Source organism: Triturus cristatus, chromosome 5_2 (genome assembly GCF_964204655.1).
Source record: "Triturus cristatus chromosome 5_2, aTriCri1.1, whole genome shotgun sequence".
NCBI classification, from domain to species: domain Eukaryota; kingdom Metazoa; phylum Chordata; class Amphibia; order Caudata; family Salamandridae; genus Triturus; species Triturus cristatus.
Window position 1 is genome coordinate 904201241 of NC_140588.1, and position 17931 is coordinate 904219171.

The 17931-nt window shown below is 44.4% G+C and overlaps 1 protein-coding gene across 10 annotated transcripts in view; it reads right to left on the reverse strand.

Moving 5' to 3' along the window:
- The window catches only part of SEPTIN6 (septin 6), a 170751-nt gene that overhangs the window by 37109 nt on the left and 115711 nt on the right, over positions 1-17931 (reverse strand). For all 10 annotated transcript variants that reach the window (XR_014962237.1, XM_085608060.1, XM_085608061.1 and 7 more), the window contains exon 7: positions 13781-13949. Coding sequence is in view for 9 of the 10 variants with exons in the window: in XM_085608060.1 (XP_085464186.1) it covers positions 13781-13949 (169 nt within the window). In the remaining variant the exon portion in view is untranslated. The remainder of the gene's footprint in view (positions 1-13780; positions 13950-17931) is intronic.

A 17931-nucleotide genomic window follows, 5' to 3' on the forward strand; every position in this document is an offset into this window, starting at 1 on the left:
TGTTTCTGTATGTAGTACATTGCGGTCATGTTGTCCGTCCGGATCAACACGACCTTGTTGCATAGATGTACTTTGAACGCCTTCATGGCTAGGAAGATTGCCATCAATTCCAGAAGGTTGATGTGCAACTTCTTTTGTTGTGTTGTCCATAGTCCTTGCACTGTGTAGTGGAGTACATGAGCTCCCCATCCCTGGAGAGACGCGTCCGCTGTCAGTACTATTTGTGGGACAGGCTCTTGGAACGGTCGGCCCTTGCAAAGGTTTTGTGGATTCCACCAATGCAGAGAGTTGTATGCCCGACCGCTCACCAACACTAGGTCCTTTAACTGTCCTTGAGCCTGATTCCACTGACGTGCTAGGCACTCCTGAAGTGGGCGCATATGTAATCTCGCGTGCGGGACTATGAAGATGCAGGAGGCCATCATGCCTATCAACTGCATGAACACTCGCGCTGGAAGTGAGTGATTGGGTTTGAATTTGGAGATCAGCAGTTGTATGCTGTCGATCCTCACTAAATTTGGCTGAGCTGTGGCCGCCAGAGTGTCTATAGTCGCACCTAGGTACTGTTGTACGTGTGCGGGCTGGAGATGGGACTTTGGATAATTCAGTGAGAATCCCAGACTGTGAAGAAGGTGAATGGTGCGGGACATGTGGCTTGCACATTGCTGGGCTGACTTCGCTTGAACGAGCCAGTCGTCTAGGTAGGGGTAGACGTGTATATGCTGCCTCCGTAGATGTGCTGCCACCGTAGCTAGGCACTTCGTGAAAACCCTGGGCGCTGTTGTCACGCCGAAGGGAAGGACTTTGAACTGATAGTGCTGCCCCTGAACAGTGAACCTGAGGTATTTTTTGTGTGAGGGGTGGATGGGTATGTGAAAGTACGCATCCTTGAGGTCCAGTGTGGCTAGGAAGTCTCCCTGCTTGAGAAGCGGAAGGACTTGCTGTAGAGTGAGCATATGAAAGTGCTCTGAAAGAATGTACTGGTTCAGGGGTCTCAGGTCCAATATAGGTCTGAGCGACCCGTCCTTTTTTGGAATTAAGAAGTAGAGGGAGTACACTCCCGCACCCTGCTCGTGGATGGGTACGACCTCTATAGCGCCTTTTAGGAGCATACTTTGCACTTCTTGCTGTAAGAGCGTTAAGTGCTCTGAGGACATAGGACGGCTTCTTGGTGGTATTGTGGGTGGAGTGGAGGTTAACTCCAGACAGTAACCGTATTTTATAATATCTTTGACCCACCTGTCCGTGGTGATGGAATTCCACGTGGACAGGAACCTTTGTAGCCTTCCCCCGACAGGTGTTATGTGGTCGGGAGGAAGGGAGAGGGCGTCACTGCTTGTTCTTGGGGGAGGACCTGGTGTTGCCGTAGCCGCGTCCTCTGCCCTTTGTGCTGGAGCCACGATATCCACCTCGGGTGTTTTTATCATAGGTGGTCTGTGTATTGCCTTTGTTATATGTTTGTTGTGACCCCTGTCCTCTACCTGCTCCCTTGTTTCCGGGGCGACGAAAGGAGCCGCTCCGAAAGGACTGAGTTTGTAGTGCGCCCATGGACTTTGCAGTGTCCGTATCCTTTTTTATCTTTTCGAGGGTGGTGTCAACCTCTGGCCCGAATAAATAGTCGGGGTTGACGGGCTGGTTCAGTATATTGTTTTGTACCTCAGGCTTGAATCCTGAGATCCGTAGCCAGGCATGTCGTCGCAACATGACGCTTGTGTTTATGGCTCTGGCAGCCGTGTCTGCAACATCTAGTGCGCATTTGATGGAAGCGTTCGTTAGTAGCTGTCCTTCTCTGATGAGCATTTCTGCGCCTTCCTTGAACTGGTCAGGGAGATGTTGGAATATTTGCTCAAGTGTGTCATAGTGCGCTCTATCATAGCGAGCAAGGAGCGCCTGAGTGTTGGCTATGCGCCATATGTTGGCAGCTTGGGCGGCAACTCGCTTGCCAGAGGTTTCTAACACCTTGGACTCTTTGTCCGGGGGAGGAGCGTCACCTGTTGTTTGAGAGTGTGCCCTCTTGCGTGCATTCGCTACGACGATGGAGTCGAGTGGTAATTGTCCTCTGATGTAAGTAGGATCCCCAGGTGCTGATCTGTATTTTTTATCAATCCTGGGGTTTATCACTCGTGCCCTGGTGGGTTCTTTGAAAATTTCCTTGGCTGGTTTGAGGACCCCCTTCAACATTGGCAGAGTCTTTACATGTCTTTCTGAGGATGCAAAGGTGTCCATTAGAAAGTCATCTTCGATGGTATCAGAGTGAAGCTGCACCCCATGGTTATTGGCAGCACGTTCGATAAGAGCATTGAACGCTGCAGTATCCTCCGTAGGAGATGTCTTTGCCCCATAGAGTTGTGGATCCTGTGCATCGAGAGGTGCACTGGGGTCTGCAGGGTCGCCCCAAGTTTGATCAGGGTCCTGCTGGTCATCAGGGTCCGTGTCTACATGGTAGGGGACTTGGTCAGCCATGTAGTCCTCCAATGCGTCTGTATCGGAGCGTGTGGGGGAGAACCGGTGTGGATCCTGGTAGGATGAATGGAAGGGTTCATAAAGGAGAGGTTCCGATTCTGCAGGCAACTTCCTTTTTAGTGGGATCCTGAAAGGGTCCAATGGCGGCTCCGAAGTTATCCTTCGGTCCTGGAGAATCATTCTGCCAGTGCCGGCGTCGATGATACGTGCTGGAGACGTCTCAGCAGGTGTGACCGTAGGTTGGGTGACCCGTGTCCTGAGTTGGAACATTTTTGGGATTGTTGACGGAGGCAAGCCGAAGGTAATGTTGGTCGGCACCGAAGAGGCTGCGGGAGCTCCGACCGAACCGGAGCCCGACGTGTCCTGGAGGACAGGTGTGGTTTTGCTGCCTTGCGTCACACCAGGTCGTACTTGGGGCGCCTTCGAGGCTTTGGCACCGGCCAGGCTCGTAGAGGCGGCCGTAGATTTTTTCGGTGCCGGCGGGTCATCGAGTCGGGGTGAAGAGATCACCGCCGAAGTCTTCGATACCTGAGGCTTAGGTGTCGTCGAGGGAGCGATGTGAGACACAGCAGGCGGTACGGCCCTTGGTGTCGTCGGTGCCGGTAGCCGAGCAGGTTTGTCGGTGCCGATGGCTTTTTTCCGTTTGTCGACTCCAACGTCGCCCGCCTCAAGTTCGGCACCGAAGTCCCTCTTGGTGCGGTCGGTGCCGACGCGGTGCGCTGGCGTCGAAGGCCTCGATCCGACCAGCGCTACTTTCAGTTTCGGTTTCGGTGGAACCTGAGCAGCTTTCGGTTTCGGTTTTGTGATAGGGAAACCAGCCTGTTTATGTAGTAATGGCTGCCGCTGAACGTCCGAGGCCGGGCCCGAGGGCGGGGCCGAAGAACTGCGGGATGGGTCTCGGGTAAGGCCCGAAGGCGATCCCTCGACCGGAGCCATAGGCTGTGGCACTGGTGTTTGAACGGTTTGAACAGGTAGGCCTTGTTCATCATTGGAGCTACTTTCTTCGGCCCCGAAGGCCTCCTCGTCGTCTCCTACCTCGGTGTCGTCTTCACCTCTGTGGAAGAGTGACTCGTCTTCCTCGTCCGATCCGGGTTCGTGTTCGGAAACGGGACTGGAGGGCAAGACTTCCAATTCCTCGACGTCCTCGGCCTCGCCGAAGATGTCTGTCGGGGCCGGTGCCGCGTGCTGCGCCTCGAGTCTCGCCGCTCGTCGATTCCGCAGAGTCTTCTTCGAGCGGAACCGGGCACAGGCCATGCATGTTGATTCGTCGTGGTCCGGCGAAAGGCATTTGTTGCACACCGGATGGACGTCGATGTGTGGGTACGTCGCATTGCATACCGGACACCTTTTGAATGGCGTCCTGGATTCCATCGTCGAAGTCGTCGATGGACAGGTAAATGCGAAAGCAGTCGGTGCTGAAAGTTAGTAAACTAACAAATTCTATCGAAACCCGATCGATAAACAGTACCGACGCGAACTAAAGGCCTTTTGGCCTCGAAAAAATATTTTCCTAACTTGAGCTAAGATAGCACATCCGAACCCAATGGCGGAAAAAAACAATCTGAGGATGGAGAGGATGCCCATGCGCACTGTAGTCCAGGGGAGGAGTCACCTATCCAAGGATACTTCGAAGACTCTTCCAGGACAACAACGTGCAAACATCCGGACCCAACACTAGGCGGCGATCTATGCACAGATATGAATTCAGCAGCCCACATGCCTCGAACTCCTCAACAAGGAAGAGTTAAAGTGGATTTTGAGAACGGACAGCTTCCACAGTGGACTCAACAAAATGGAGGACTGGACCTCTTTGATTTGAATAACTTCTAAACTTTTGCCTATGTTTATGGACTGTTACATACAGCTTCGGCCAACTACTATAGGATGCACCTCATCTGCACAAGATGTTGTAAACTATTCCACCTATGCATTGCTATAAAATAGTTTGTGACTCGCCCTACCCTCATGGTTAACTTTACCGCTCTATTGAGGAGAGCTCAACTCTACTCTCTAAGATTTCACTACAATTATCAGGGAGGATATTGTCCCCTTGATTATTTGCAAGAATGACAAACTGTACTCTTGCTGTATACATTATGTGTGACACACGATTTATACTACGGAGATCTTAATCCATGACAACATCCTGATATACATATCTTGTGTCGCTTAGTATGGAATTACTGCCTATGCTATCAATGTTGTCTAAGAGAGTTGCATTCCATTATGAAAGGCCCCTTGACAATTCCTAGAGTGCATGGTGTCCCCTAAGATGCTAGTCAATTATGAAATTGTACTCTTAATATATATATATATATATATTATTGTGTGCCACTGATTTTGGTCTTATCATATGCACTGCTGATGCTTAACTGCATTACCATTGGTTGGATACTCTTGCTATTAACAGTTATTCCATGCTGCTCGTTCTGGACTTATAGCTGGTGCCTGCTTGCATGACTAATTCATGTATTTTAACTGACACCATTATCGAGCACTGATAAATGCGTTTGACATTATGTGCTATTCTGTTTGGTTATGCTCTCTTTGGTGACCTCTTTACTTACCTTTGCCTTCCTCTCAATTTTCTCTACAATTTCAATATGGCCGATCCAACGGAGACTCATTCACACCCCTATTTTTGCACCAATTATATCGAGCCAGTCGGCATTGTATAGTAATACACTAAAGTCTATTGTATTCTCCATGGTTGGCGTAGGATACATTCTAGTACTGGTATTTGAACTAGTGGTGCACGCCATTGTTGCAGATTTGAGTCATCCATACTTCCTTTTCAGGTTTCCTATAACCCTCGAACATCTTAATATGGCCACTTCCGAATGCACCTGATGCTTTAAAGCTTGTGGCCAGTCCTATTTTTGTTTCTTTTATCCAAAGCATGCACATAACTTTAGCCAGCATGGCACGGATGTGGATAGCTATGCTGCTATGTGACTACATTTAACACTAAAAGCAATGAAATAAAGAAAGTTGTAAAGAAATACTGGAACCTGATAGCGAGTGAACTACAGACATCACAAGACCCGACATTCGCCTTCAAGAGAGGTAAAAACATCAAGGATTCGGTGGTGAATGCATATTTGGACACACCCAAACAACCTGACCTCAGGGACCTTTTGGGGTTGGCACCTGTAACTGGACACCATAAATGTGGGCAATGCAAGGCGTGCGACGTATGCTATGAAGGAACTACATTCACATACACGGGAAGAACATACAAACTTTCCCAATTCACAAACTGTAACAGCATGAATGTTATTTATGCCATCCAATGCCCATGCGGACTTACATATGTGGGACAAACAACTCAGAAAGTGAAAACGCGTATTCTGCAACACATGAGCAGGTTAAGGTGCAAGGTACATGGGGCCCCAATGGTAGAGCACTATGCCTCACACAATCACTCCCCCAACAACATCACATGGTGGGTACTTGAAAAGATTGTCCCCAGCAGCAGGGGTGGGTCAATAGCGAGGTTGCTGAACTACAAGGAGTGTAGATGGATCCATTTACTTAACTCGGTCCAGAATGGGTTGAATGAGATGGAGGAGATCTCAAGACAAATGGGCCTACTTTGATCACCCCTTAACGCGGTATACAGGAGTCGCTTGATTACATAATACTGGCTGAATCATCCATCATACTTTAGATTCACTGAGTGTAATATAATCTTTCCTTCCGCCCCCCCGTTCAAGCGTGTTTAGAACTACCTGACTTTTTGATCTATGTCCTGTTTGGCACTGCGTGATTTGGTCTATGTTATGTGCATGACTGCTATGACCGAAAATGTAGTACAAATCACCGTAATCCTTTAATGTTGATTTTACCATGTTTATCTGTACCCTAGTACAATTTACGTATGTAGACAGTATTTCTATGCCGTCTGTCGAATTAAGTGCTCACGTCGATCGATGTATATGCCATTATTAATTACACTCCTTATTTTGTGATTTGTTTCCACTATATCTCACTTTGAATTCAAAATTGCCCATATCAAGTGACGGGCTTGCTCTCGCCACACCACACTTGCGTCACAGCAATCGGCGCATTTGAATCCCTCAGATGACACACTGTTTACGTAGTTACTATGGCAACGTTTGACGAGCAGTGACGTCCTGTGACGCTCCCGCCTCGCACCAATTAGCACACAGAATCCCCCAGATGACAGATTTGCACTCCGTCAGCATGGGAATTTGACACGTTCATCGACGTTAGCGTAACCCATTGCCTAGCAACCACCAGTGCTCGGCGTCCACGCGCACGCCACACTAGGCTTATATGCAGACTCACTGCAGACTTCTTTGCCGATTCACACCAGACGAGCCAGGACCCACAGGCCGGCTGTCCGTTTCTTCAGAACAAGGTAATTGGGAATCCCGAAGAGACCGTGTTTAATCTTAGACCTCGCTCTTTCTGTTTCGAGGCTATCTAACCCTTACCTCATTATTGCTTCTTTACAGTAAAATTTCGTCTGAAGAAGCCCATTCCTACCTACACTAATGAGGTAGAAGGATCTGGATTATAGACAGCACCGCTCAAGTAAATAGGTGAGCGTTAGCCGTGCACCACTCCAGCCCATCACACAGCATAGGTGCCATGGCTTTTCTCACGCTAACCACCTCTATTATTTATTATCTTCTAGACACCGTCAATATCAAACACTATGATGGAGCCTCAAGTGAATTAACAAGGGTGAGCAAGTCAAGCCCCCCCTATCTCGTTAGTCGTTATCAAACAACTTTATACAATATTACTAATATTCACAATGTGTGTAACTACTTCACAGGCCCGTCAATAGGATAAACCATTGGAGTGAACCCCATCCTGACACTAACGCCGGATTTTTACCTACTCCATAGACTTAGACCTTCTAAGGTGAGTCAGCTACCATCCTTAGCACATAGATCATCCTTGTTCTAGTGACAACACACCTGACTTAGTCTTCTTTTACTCACAGGCCGTCACGCTTTAATTCAAGTCCTGATGAAGACCCGCACTGACCTATCAAGAGGGCAGTACTAGGGTTGAAACGTCGACTAATTTGTGGACCTTCGTATGGAACCTGTGCCAAAAAAGAACTCTTCCATAGCGCAGTTTTACTATTCGACACATCCTGGCCACTTTCAAAAATTCGCTTTTAAACTACTGTACATATCACGCACATTGTCACCGAGCACCTATTTCTCACTGTGTCACTTCTGTCAACACATCATTGCATGACGGCCACTCATGAAAATATTGATGTATGCATATATGAATGACGCAATTCATATATAAAGAATTTTTGGTTGCATTTGAACTGTCTTGTGTGTTGCTTAAAGTCAAATTAATGTACATTGTTGGAAAAATGCTTGACTAAACCGAATGCGCAAAGCAATACTTTCACCCAACAGAACCACTGTTACCTTATAAGCTATGCGATTTCAGACACAGTGGTAAGAGGGAATTTCCTACTCGCACTCACTTGGATCATTTATGGGTATAACTCTGGTCGTTTCCCCTCATAGGATCGGCTTCCCCTACATATGTGGCTTATCCTGCGATACTGGATCACGTCTCTGGTCCTTTACTGAATTTCACATTGGCTACTCACCATTGTGCTACTGCCTTATTTAGTAGGTTTGGTATGTAGCACTTTACTTAATGGTTTTACAATTTACTTTTCTAAGCCAGTAAATACCCCCACTGATTTATTTTGAAGCATTGGCTTTTTCTTTTTCCCTTTTCTTAGAGAGCCAGGTTACCCTAGTATTTTGAATACACTGAATGGCATCATTGAGGTGTAGTCCAAAAGCACAACGGCGGACCTTAAAATCCTGCACCTCAGGTTAGTTCCAATAAGTACGTTCTCTGCGCAAGCACAACCCCAGCGCCAGCCGATGAATGACGCTGCTGTGTTCCAGAACAAACAGAAATTTCTTAAAAGGTGGGGGTGCGCAGATCATAAAGTCCAAAACATCAGATCGTGAAGTATAACATTTCTTTAATTTTCAATTTATAAAATCCAGCAAACAGATAAACTTCAGCCAACGCGTTTCATTCCCATACCGGGAACTTCATCAGGGCAGTGTTACGGTAACAATTGTAATAGACCCTCTCATGTGGGTCAAAATCAACATTCGATGTTGTCAAGATGTGCCCCAAAGGTAATATACTTCCAAGAAAATCCCTCTTAATCCGAGGCTTTCTTAATCGTCAGTTTGTTGGATGGTCCAGGCCCGTATATTGCACTGCGGTCAATAGGAAGGTCAGCAGGTATAATAACTCCTGTCGTTTAAGATCTGGACGCCATATGCGCGATCCTCATTCCCTGGCATCATTGAGGTGCTCTATGCTTTTGATGCCCGACAATGGTCCTCAGGATATAGTCCACTTTGCATGTTATTGGTAGGTATGAAGCTCCAATTTCCTTAGGCAGACTTGATCTCTATGATGATTTTATTCAGTTGTTACTCTGGATCACTCATTTTCCAGTTTCCCGGGTTCTTATCTGGTTCAGCATCAATACCTCTGAAGGGCAACTTACTCTGGTTTAGTGCCCCGGCAAGCCCTAGATGAAGCTCTACGGGCAGGGTTGGTATAAATGATTGCCATGGTTGTCCTACTTTATTATCACCGTACTGTGTGAATCCTCACACTGCATAAGTTTGCACCAGCAAGATGACCAATGCAATGATAGTACTGTAGAGTACATTCATGACCGGTCTTTATTTAGTGGCTTATATGTTCATCATTCACTCATAGTAATCACCTTGATGGACCCAGAAGTGTGACTCCATATGGGCTTGTGAAAGTGGCTGTAGCATGTTTTTTCCTTTTCACAGACTCTTTACACTCATCGCCATCCTGTTAGAATGTGAATGCATTTTCATTAATTTTTTTCTGTATTTTCTCTTCTCTTCATTCCCTTCCCCCATTCCATTCCCTTTTGTCTTTACGGGTGCTTAATTTGATTGAAACGTTCTTCCATTGATTTATGAATCCAGGCAAACAATGTTGTCCTGATGATGATGATTCCGTAATTAGAGTGGATTGCAACGTTGCAGACCTGATCACTCTGGCCCGCATGATTATGTACAAATTGATTTATGGGTGTAGTAGTGCTGTGTTTGGTAAATAAGTGACTTTGATTTTGTATAGGTCTTTAGGTCAATATGCGTCTTTGCCTGTGAGTTTTTTCTTGATACCTGTTCAGGTTCACCCCGTAGGGGTAACCACTCTTATGAATCAGTTTTTACTTTTGATATACTAAATAAAATGTTGTTTTAGTAGTTGAATGGATGTCCCCTGGGCATTATATGTGTTCCCACAGTATTACCCCTTTAGCTTACATTTAGGGACCCTTGTTCCTCTAAGCGTATACTACTCTTGGTCTCTAGATATCCATGGGTTTCTCTTGCGTTTGTAGAAATAGCTTCACAATATAAGGCAATCAATAAAATCTTCCAGTGAAATGCATAATACACCACCTGAAAACAGGAGTCCATTGCCCACACCAGAGCAGCTCAGTACACAGAGGACATAAGCCCTGTGGGAGGGTGCTCCATTTACAAATCTCCACACTTCATCTGTGATGGCCTGATTACATGAATAAGTTTGAAATATTTTTTTCATTTATGTTCACAGATATACATACATGCTGTGTGTGATTTGAACTTTAATATGTTACCCTTTGCAACCTGATTTTAGTTAAATAGATTTCTTAAGATAAATACACAAAAAAACTATGGTATAAACCATCTATGCAGATGTGCAGCATATAAAATGTTATTCATTACAATTGTTGATGGAGGGGCATCACAAGGCTTTACTTACTTAATTTTTGCACTTCTACACACTCCACAGTAATTAAAAGCATTTCATCTACATATATGGTTGCCCTTCAGCTATACATATATCATGGCAGCGCAAAGCTATGTGGAACAAGACCATCTTTAGAGCAACTGTAGTGATACAAACATTCACAACTATGGTGCAAATGTCAAATTAGAGTTTATAACCACTTTACAGTAAAGTGGACGTGAAAAATACTTAACTGCCTAAAAGATTAGAAGTAGCAACTGCTTTAAAGAAGGAAATAGCTCTCATAAAAGCCACAAGATCTTTTGATTTTTCCATACTGCACAACTGTAACCCCTTGCACCCCTTTCTAAAAAATATTTTGTTAAAACAAGCACACATAAGAAGTATGTCATAAACCTCTCTGCAGAGTATAATATGCTATTACCACTGTTGAGGGAAGAGAGGGTCATCATGACTCCCTTGAGACTTCATCTCTCGAATCATTGCCCCTCTGCACACTCAAAAATAGTAATAAAAATAATAGTGTAAGTCCTGGTGCCAGTGTGCTTGTGAATATTAAAAAATATATATGGTGCACTGTTAACAAACCAGAAACGTTTGGGGTGAAGTAGCATTCCAGGTCAGACAAGGTAAAGGCTGAGCACACCTGATGTGCGTTGCAGGGCCATGTTTCAAAGAAGATCTTGGTTTAAGCCAAACCCTGATGTATAAACAAAAAACAATTTAAGAAAAGTTAAAGCTTCTATTGATAAGAGGTATCCACCAATGGACATCTGGGTATGTGCCCATGCTAAATAGTTGTAACAGTGATACAGACATATTCTATGTAACTAGGACATTTATGAGGTGTGGGGGTTTATTTCAAGAAGTTCACTGAAGATTTTGAGGTAATGCAGATTGCTGAATAATGTAGAATGTAGGAGTGACCCTCTTAAAGGTGCTTCAACTAACATTGGCATGCAAGCATGGCTCTAAGGTGTATGCCATTGGGTTCATCTCAGGAATGTGTGTAGTGTATTTTAGCAAACTATGCAGGGTTTCCACAGAGCAGACGTTGCCTTAATGGCAAAATACCTCTCGATCAATTGACCTAAAGTTGCATGTCAAGTGAAGTCTTTAAGAGGGGGAGCCCATTAACGTGAATGGAGTACAAACTCTTGAGAGGTCTTCAGTGATGTCACTTACCATGTAATGCTGGATGAAATATACAAGGTCATAAGCAGTACATTGCGGGGGTGTAGGTTCTAGTATGGTTTTGTATGAGTGTCCATGTAACCTTTAGTTTTTTCAGCGAATTTCTACAGTTGTTTTAATGTCATTTCCTAACTGTAATCTGTAAACTTTGAGAGTGTTTATGTGACAGGGTGTGCGAGTGCATGAGTGTCTGTGGGTGTGTGAGTGAATGCGCGAGTGTCTGAGTGGGTCTGTGAGTAGGACTGTGTGAGTTGGTTCTGCTCGTTTTCTGCCTTTTTCAGCTCAGTTATGACCTTTATTTTGCCTCTTTCAGCTCATTGCTGACCTTTACTTTTCCTCTTTCTGCTAGGTCTGGGTGGGGCTCAAGAGGTTTCACTCTGCGGTATTTTGCAGTGTTTTTCGGTAACTCAGCAGAATTCCACTGAGTTTCGTAAGCGGGTGGAGTATTGCTCTGCAGCCCTAGTTAAGTCGCCTTGAATGCAGAGAGTAGTTAAGGGCCAAGACCTCCTACTGCTGCCACCAGCAACTCCCCCACAGTGGAACTGCTGAGACGTTGGAGACCCCACCCCCTTTCTCAACCATTCTGCAAACACGCCTCCTGGCGCACTTCTGGTTGGGGGATAAAGTCCACTTGGCTGCTGAGGGTTCTTGGGGCCAACCCCTATTGTTGCCACCAGTAAGTCCCCCACAACTGGACTGCTAATACCTCGTCAGAGGGCCCCCACCCCCTTTCACAAACACTCTGCAAACACGCCTCCAGGGGACTACTGGCTGGATAATGAAGTCCCCTTTACAGGAGGAGGGTCCGTGCGGCTCCTTCCTTCTATAAAAAATAAAGCCTTGGGGAGGTGGTGGTCCCCGGGGCTTCTATAAAGCACAGCAAGGTGGAGGGGGGCCAGCACCTCACCTCCATTTATAAAGATAAAGCCCTGGGGAGGTGGTGGTGGTCCCCGGGACTGATAGAGCCTTGGGAGGGGAGGCCTTTATTTTTTTAAATGACCCCTGAACCTGGCCCACCCAGGGGTTGATTTCAAAACAAGCGCGGATCCACCCACGAAAATTTGGAGGAATTTATTATTATTATTATTTATTTTTATTTTTTTAAATCAACAGCGGGGTGCATCTGGAAGCCCACTACCACATCTAGTGGGTCAGGGAATTCCAATCCTGCCCCCTTTTCTTCATTTGAAACGTTTTTGTGGGGCTCGGCTCAAGCAGAGTCCCAAGATGGCTGCCGACACTTCCTGGTTGAAGTGTTAGCACCCAATCAGATTACAGTACAGGATTGTCGGATCCACGGAAGATCCACATCCCTATTTATCTACAGCTACTGAATGGGTTTACATCAAATCACAAAAGGTTTATGGACCAAGAGCTAGCTTTCTGATAAATTTGGTGCAATTCCTTCAAGCGGTTCAGCATGTAGTTGTATTAAAAAAATAAAATCAAAAAAAAATCAAAAAAAAAAAATCACAATAGACATTACATGGGGGAAAAAGCATTTTGGGATCCCCCTTTTTCTTTGCTCCCTACTTCACCGATCACCCTGAAAAGTAATAACAAAGAATATCTTACAATTAAATACATGAAAATTCGGATTCAAAATGAAGTGTGGGTCTCAAGCTGTCCATGACCTTAAGAACACCCGAGAAAGAGGAAAGGTGCATCATACTTTCTGGGTATGGAATGAAGTCTGGGATAGGAGCATTTTCTGTTCAAGAGTCTTAAGGGTACAGGTGTTCAGTTTAGATAGAAAGACATCATGCAATTGGATAGAGGCCGATACATCTGGTTCCTTCCGATGCCCATTATGAAAACCTTCCCACTGTGGCCATTTTAAAGGTGCATTCCTGAATAATTGAAAAAACTATTAACCGAGCACCTAAGTACATGATCAGTGTTTTAAGACGAATACATGTTGCTATATATCCCTCTGCCTTCAACAGTATGCAACTGTCAACATAACACTTTGAAAACTTTGGCTAAATATGACAAACTCACGATTATTTGGATTCTCCTAAAAGGGAAGAACACTGTACTTTGTTTGCATGCGAAATCGCAAAACAGATGCACATCAGAACACCAGTGCGTGTATTTTAGGCCCATCACAGAGCAAATGCTGACTGTAACGGGGCACCCCTCATGTTACATGTTAACAATTCCTATGATTATTTAAATAAGACAATTCTGCAGCTCTAATGATGCAAAAACTTGTTTTCATAAGTCGGTCATCCCAAGGGAACTAGTTTTATCCAAATGCAGGTCCTCAGAAATGGTCCATCAGAGGATGAAACAATACCTGAATGGTTTACTATCGGGATCTGTGTCTTTAAAGCCCATTTCTTCAAGCTTGCATCGCCTGTACAGTTCATAATGACGAGTGTGCGTCTGTTCACGAAGATCCTCCATGTTGACTCGAATTAGCATCTCTCGCAGCTTCACAAAGTCACAGTGATTTTCATTTTCGACTAAAAGAAAGATTTATAAATACAAATTAGGTCCACTGGCAGACACAAACATGGACTGCTATTTCAGTTAAAGTTTTGAGGAGAAACTCTTATTCCATAAACGTTCTGACACTTCTGACTAGCAAACTAAGAAAAAAGATCTCCAAACCTCCAACTACACTACAAAAGTAAAAAAGAACCTTAAAGGCATCTAACAGAACTGATGGGAAAATGGAAGATGCAGGTAAAGCGCCACATGCACACAAACAAACTTCCACGAGGCTAAAGATCACAACTGCCTTCAACATGAAGAATGTAAGTGAAACATAGGTTGCCTGCTTATGCGAGTAGCCCTACCACTTAGAAAACCTGCAATACTGGTTTCAAAGTAAATACACGCCCTAAAACATTTTTGGTCGGCACTGTTGTACGAATGTCTAAATTAAAGTCTAGCACCTACATTAAATAAGCCAATAGATCTCGCCTTGTTAACTTTGTCAATGTTTCTTGCTGATGCTGCGCAGCATCAGAAAAAGTGCTATAATGTGGCTGCTGATGGTGGCAGGTTATTCCAATGGTGCATGTGGTGGCATTTAAAAAAAACAAAATTAACGTACCATTCCGAAATGACAGACGCCAATTCAATCAATTAATAAAATATGCATTTTATTTTTTTTCGCAAAAAAGCTTTATTGGATGCGGAGCAGCTGGCAGTCAGCGGGCCTTCAAAAAAAATGTATTTTATTTCTCAAAATGTACCGCAAGGGTGGAGGAGCAACAGTGCAGCAGGTGGGAGCAAACGAGTGTGTTGGAAGGGGCAAGGGACCAACAGATGCAAGTGAAAGTGCTTTTTAGACTGGGGAGCAAATGGCAGCTGTTGGGCACTCTAGACAAAAAACATTCAGAAAGAAGCCACTTGTTTGGACCACAAGAGGTAAGGGAGCAGCAGATGAGAGGACAGGCAATGGAGAACGTTGGGCATAGTCGGGAAAAGCAGCACACAAGAGAAGTATGTACCTTCACTCTCATGGAATGCTTAATGAAAACAAAAGTAAATTCTAAAATGTGAGCAATAGAAGGCCACAAGTAAGCTAGTCACAAGGATGTTAATGAGACTATGCTCCACGAATGCATAAACAGAAGAGGCAGGCAAGCCACTGAATAAGCAAGCAAATGAGAGGGACAACAACATCAAACAATGGTAAACAACGGGTGACTCTAAGCCCACTGTAAGTTTTTGGTATGGGCTACAAGACGTCTTTTGCAAACAAACAGTTAAAGAGGAGATGAGACTTAAAAGAAATAACAAAGGACTCTTCATGGGAATGTATATGGGAAATCAGAAGTACTCAATCCTTTCAATGAAGATGGCAAAGAGGAAAAAAATAGAAAATACAGGCAGTGACAAAGCCAATGGTCATAGTTTAATATGCTAATGCATGCACTGTTAGCACATTAGAGGGAGCCAAGCAGGAGAAGACTGAGATAATTTTAAGTAGTTCCTTAAGCAGGATAGTACAAGCGTTGGGAGTGGCGACAGGGGTCAACAGTATTATGTGAGATACAAAATCTACTGGACTGAGCCAAGACACTTAAAAAGCTATTTCTGAAAGCCGCTGGTCAAAGAAAGCCAATGCCCGAATGGGGTGAACCCATAGCCCGATCGAGGTATATTGTTGGTCATAGCCCAGCTTGACTGAAAAAACCGAGACCTAAAAACAAAGGATGTTGTCTACATGTTACACAGATGACAAAAAAAGACAAGATGGCAGCATGAGCACTTTCCAGATAGAAACCTGTTGAGACTATTCTAGCCATACAGATAAAGCTGGAGTTTCAATAACAAACAGAAGACCACTATACCAAATTTCTCCTAGCAACTAATCTAGTCCTATTCATAGCAGAGAACATTTTGAGCTTACAAAACAAAAACAAACAAAAAACAAAAAAAAACATTGCAGCCAAAAATCTTTGCAAAGATGGTCAAAGGCTCTGTGGCTCCCAATGTGTAAAGTTGGGCATAGCAATCAGGAGAAAAATTGACCTCATGATCCAGGCAGCTAAATCGGGGGAGGGCATCTGGCCTCCTTTTTTTTCCTCTTAAATCGTCTGCATATAGGGGATCTCTTGAACACTGCAACCCTGCACAAAGTGCATGATAAAAAGGTATTTACTTTTGGTCATACTGGAGTCCAACGGCATTTGACACTTCTATAAGAAATAGGTTTAAAATAACCAAGAGTACATAATTGGCTATGTATTTACATAGAGTGAAGAGCATGACTGTAATGAGGAAGATGGATGAAAAAAGGGACAATATACAAGATATAGTAACAAGATATAATATACATGCACCCAAGATGTCCAGGCTTGCAATGGGGAGGGAATAGAAGGTGATTGAAGGGGACCCTACTAAGTTAAGTAAGGTGTTGAACGCCAGATTCACAGCGGGATTCACAATGGAGGTGTGTTTTGAAAACTACGATTTTAAATATGGGTAAAGAAGGTATAGACATGACAAAGCTGAAGGGCACTCCTAAGAAGTGGTGAAAGTAGATGGAAAGAGCAGGAGCATCATTGTGAATATGGGTTTGAGAACAAGAGGTGGAGGTTGGCAGAGTTCACAGGTTGGAAAGCTGAGTAACAGTTACAATAAGATACATTTAGGCTCTTCTGCTGGCAGAAAGCCAATCAGATTGTGGTTTATGAAGGGAGGTGAGCTGCTTATGGGGGGGCAGAACAGTGCTGATATCAAGGGGAGAAGAGGCAAGTCTACAGAGGCCCATGAACAGGACATTAGAATATTGTAGATTGATCATAACCAGAGTATTAATCAGGGACTGGCACTGTGGAAAAGGAGGCGGGTGGATTTTACAGATCTGAATTAGTTGTTGGTGTAAAATCAGAGAGGATATACTCTAGGTGCATTTTTAAGTAGGGCACCACAACAATATAGCAAGTTAAGTGGAATGCACTAGAAGCCAGGGGAAAAGAGAAGAGTTTAATTAAAGAAAAAGAGAGACTAAGCTGGAAAATACATTTAAGTTTTGAAAACGTAGGTATAGGAGCCAAAGGACCAACAAGTAGCTTAAATCAGTGAGAGAAATGGAAATGTTTTTTAACAATCTAAGGTGTGAATGAAGGGATGAGGGGAAAGACGATTTGAAAGACATGAACATAGACGCTGCAGGAGAAACAGTGCAGAAATATCACACTGGAAGAACGTGTATAGGTAGAAGATTAAATAGTCCAAGGGAGAAGGGTAGACAAATGCACAACCAACCACCTTAATATACAGAAAGATTGGCTGCCGAAGGAGGTCAACCAATTGAGAGCTGTGTCGGCAATGCCTAGAAATGTTAAATAATCCCATGATTTGCCATTCCAATATATGTGATACACAGTAATAAACATGGAAGAGACAGAAGACCTGTTGAATTGATCTCAGTCAAAGACGACTGGTCATGGCCACATTCCATCGATTTTCACTCACTGGAAAACAGATATCCAGCAACCACTCTTCTAAACTGGCATGACTGAGGGGATTAAGCCCTTCATCCACTTCTTAAGCTAGAAGAGCGAAAGGTGCCGTTGGTTTGAATTACCGCCTAGGAAGACTCAAGGGTACGTCTACCACCCTTTAAAATCTGCACAGCCCGACTAAATGGGACGGTTATGTACTCAGTAAAGGAGTCTGTAACCGGTATCAAAGTCCAGCAACCTCGATCAAGGTGCCTGTAAGATCAAATCCCTGAGACTGACATTTGCTAGTGCATTGCAACAGCTGTGTTTATTTCATTACGGACGTGCACATCTTGGGATGTACATGGGTCCTACGACAACTTTGCCTCCTACCCTTTTGTATCAAGGCAGCTTGACCAAAGCCTGCCTTCTACTCAAAATAATGCTGAACTGCTGAGAGTCCACCTCGAGGAGGAGTCCAACTGGAGGAGTGGTCATCTGGAGTAAGGCAACACTTGCCAGAATGCGACAAGCCTGAAGC